Source organism: Nelumbo nucifera, chromosome 1 (assembly GCF_055504915.1).
Source record: "Nelumbo nucifera cultivar China Antique chromosome 1, China Antique-T2T, whole genome shotgun sequence".
Classification (NCBI taxonomy): Eukaryota; Viridiplantae; Streptophyta; class Magnoliopsida; order Proteales; family Nelumbonaceae; genus Nelumbo; species Nelumbo nucifera.
The window spans coordinates 125,093,305-125,096,944 of record NC_142649.1 but is presented as its reverse complement, the minus strand read 5'-3'; the positions used below and the strand labels follow the sequence as shown (position 1 = coordinate 125,096,944).

Sequence of the window (3,640 nt, the reverse complement as noted above, 5' to 3'; positions counted from 1 at the left end):
AAAATTGTTAAGTTTTTTTTTTTTTTCCTTTCCTTTTCAGAAAACCGAATATTATCCCTCTTTTCACACAATTATACTTAGGAATCCTTGAATGTGATTTCTCACAATACCAGACGTTGAAAAAATGAATAGGATGTATCTCATGAACCGCAGGAGGATACAATACTGTTCATCTGGTTACATGTGACCCTCTTCTACCCAACTGCATCCGGTTATGTGGAAGCATGGCCTTAGATTTATTGATGTGACCGCACCAAGATGTAGCTTTATCTTAATCGATACCACTTTGATTTTCTTGTTCTCTCTCTCTCTTGAAGAGGGTATTTTCAATTTCTAATGCTAATGCTACCCACCCATGGTTTGGGATAAGAAAAACCAAAGCTGGTCCATTCCTGCTCCATTACCTTTCCTATAAATGCCTCTCTTAGGCCTTGTTTTCATCTCTCTCTCTCTCTGTCTGTTATCATGTCTTCCTCAGAGGAAATTTCAGGTAGCACTATTGCAGATAAGTACCGATCTCACATGCATGGGGAAGCAGAAAAGAAAACAAAATGGAGACATGGTAGCCCTCCTACCTATGATCTGGTTAACCAAGTCTTCGAACAAGGCCGAACCAAGGTGGCCTAAGTGCACCCCATAAAAGTTTCCATCTATTGCTTGTTCTTGTTCTTCTTGTTGCATGTGGATCGATCATATAATTTCACTTGTCTGTTCTAATGTTTGCATCGTTAATTTATGCATTTTAATTAAGGATTTGCTACAGTTTTTAATTCTTTGCCCCTCAATCTCATCTGTTTTTGGGGGGAGATAAAAGATAAAGATAAACCCATTATTGGACATTTCCCTTCCCTCGTAATCATCTACTCTGGTTTTACAGGAATGGCCTAAAGGATCACTAGAGGAAACTGTACAAAATGCTATTAAGACATGGGAGATGGAGCTCTCTCATAAGACACAACTGCAAGACTTCAAAACCATAAATCCAGAGAAGTTCAAGTTGTTCGTCAACGGTGAGAGAACCCAAGCTGCAAAGTCTCTCTTCTTCTTCTTCTTCTTCTTCTTCTTCTTCTTCTTCTTCTTCTTCTTCATCTCAATAAGCATTTCAAATTAATTAACAAAGTTTTTGAAACCTGTCGCAGGGAGAGAAGGAATATCGGGGGAAGAAACTCTAAGACTTGGGAGCTACAACGCACTGTTGAAGACTTCTCTTCCAGAGGAACTCCAATATTACAAGGCGGATGTGGAGAGCTTTGAGTCGTCTCACGACGTCTTCCGGACGGCTTTTCCTCGTGGGTTTGCGTGGGAGGTGCTGAACGTCTACTCCGGACCGCCTGTGATAGCTTTCAAGTTCAGACACTGGGGATTCATGGAAGGCCCTTTCAGAGGATATGCTCCAACTGGAAACAAGGTTGAGTTTTATGGGATGGGAGTTCTCAAGGTACGTACAAGCACTAAACAACTCTTAAAATGTTAACCATGCCTCCTTGGTTCATTTTAATGCATGCTTGACTCAGGCATTTTCTGGGTTGGCTCTGAGCATCTTGAATCTTGACCTACCCACGAGCTTGGTTTTGGAGTTTAGGTTTGTGTGATCTAACCCATAACCAAGCGGATCGATTTGTGCAAAGATTTGTTGGCATTTGGAAGTACTTCGGGTGTATAGCACCCGAACACTCAACCTGCCCAAGATGGGAGCCTGATTATTCACACAACTCAAATGAATTTAATTGCTAGAAGAGAATGACTCGAGTCTGGTGACACATGACATGACCGCTAGTTGCAGTCTGGGGCCTTTAACTTGCCACGTGGCATATGTTCAGAAAATTAGGACCACCATTGGTTGGGTCCAACCTAGCTAAGAGTAGAATTACGCCAAAACCTATCATGGTAAGATGGTTAATTTCAATTCTTTAACGTATTTGCTTCCAAAACCCAAGCCTCTAGATGTGACTTGTGAGCGAGGCTTCGAGATGATTCTTGGCAAAGTTAATCTTTAGTGGGACCCATGAATTGTGGGTCTTGATCTGCGATAGATGGCAAGTCATGGCCTCATGGGGAACCCAGACCAGAACTTGCCTACTGATGTAAGTAATTTCGATCTTTCCCAAAGAGAGGTAATCCAGTGATTCGGAACTTGAAGAGTCCAGGTCAATATGAACCAATTGGTATTGACTTTATTGGTGTTAATACTTAAAACTACTTCCGTATCTGCTACACACAGGTTGATGAGACTCTCAGAGCTGAAGAGGTTGAGATCTATTTCGACCCGGGAGAGCTGTTTGGAGGTCTGATGAAAGGACCAGTGGCCTCGGGTTCACAAGAACCACAACACAACCACCCTCCCTTGAATTCCTCCTCCTCTCAAGGCTGCCCTTTCTCAAAGGGTATACGTAATTGATCATTCACGTACGTAAACGTTTCTCTAATGGCATGTATGTTGTCATATATCATACCTTAATTAATAATAGCTTTATCAGATATATATATATATATATATATATGGACTCCCTCATTTGGTGGTTTATGTTTCCTCTATTCAAACAGATTGTCCATCAGATGTTGTATCCAACTAAATAATTAATTTCTTGTTTTGTGTGATAATATATATTCTATTTTTCCCTTTTCTTCTCTTTTTTTTTATGTTATAAAAGCAAATGCATTAACCATGAAGTACAGAATAGACTCATAAGTTGGGCCTTCAGAAGTTCAGGACCCACAATTGGATTGGTCCCAAATAGGGCCCTCGGAGTGCTCAAATCCCGATAAGTGATGGAGAGTGAATTTCAGGTGTAATTTGGATGAATTAAGACTTTAACCAACAGAAAACATACGGAGTGCCAAAAAAAAAATACAGCTGCCTCTGCATAGAAAACCAGAATATTTCGTATATGTAAATGTTTAAATTGTTGAGGAGACCGGGCCCAAGCCCACATGACACATAACCCAGCCATCGAACCTTATCTCCTTATCAAGTTTCCCACTTTAACTCAGTCTTTATCATTATGATTATCACCACTGTTATCCTTATCATTATTGTAATCTAATCTCTGCCAAGTGTACAATTAGATTATAACCAAAACTCTTGTATTATATAAGTACAATGAAAGGCGGAAGCCCTTGTAAGTTTTCTCTCCAATTATTTCAAATCTTTTATAAATCATAGAAAGATATTCTAGATGCACGGCTGAAACATGTTGTGAGGTAAGTGTGACACGCATTTTATGAGTAGATGCGATTTAAAAAAGAGAGAGCAAGAGAAATGCACCATAAATAATTAGCTGGAAAATATACATCAGACTTGGACTAAATTAGAAATTGTAACAGCAACCACTATGAAGAGGGCAACAAGGTAAATTAAGGTTGTTGCAAGGGTCGAGCTACATGGGAGTAATTTTAGACCACGCAATAAAATATAGGCTTATGGGACCATCTTTCAACGTAATGAAATTTAGAGATACTATTAATTAAATATGCATGTGCATTCCACATGATACAACAATAATTTCAATATCTTTATTACAATTCATTAGAAAAGATAGTAATGAAAGCATTGTGTGATGGTGGTTTTAAAATAAAAACTGATAACTATTATAAGGAAGGGAATGTAATGTTGTTAAAAATAATAATTTATCTTTGTTTT

The 3,640-nt window shown here is 38.9% G+C and overlaps 1 protein-coding gene across 1 annotated transcript; it reads left to right on the top strand.

Moving 5' to 3' along the window:
• Positions 1–358: 358 nt before the first annotated feature.
• On the top strand, positions 359–2,628 carry LOC104609747 (pathogen-related protein). Its single transcript, XM_010276123.2, has 4 exons — positions 359–618; positions 878–1,010; positions 1,140–1,438; positions 2,222–2,628. Exons 1-4 carry the CDS (start codon positions 466–468, stop codon positions 2,396–2,398), a joined length of 762 nt encoding a protein of 253 aa, XP_010274425.1. The 5' UTR covers positions 359–465; the 3' UTR covers positions 2,399–2,628.
• Positions 2,629–3,640: the final 1,012 nt, after the last annotated feature.

Bases quoted from the DNA above. Each gene is read 5' to 3' on its own strand.
- LOC104609747 (XM_010276123.2), top strand. From the start codon at position 466: ATGTCTTCCTCAGAGGAAATTTCAGGTAGCACTATTGCAGATAAGTAC. The intron at 619-877 runs GTGGCCTAAGTG...CTGGTTTTACAG, and splicing joins TCGAACAAGGCCGAACCAAG to GAATGGCCTAAAGGATCACT. The intron at 1,439-2,221 runs GTACGTACAAGC...TGCTACACACAG, and splicing joins ATGGGATGGGAGTTCTCAAG to GTTGATGAGACTCTCAGAGC.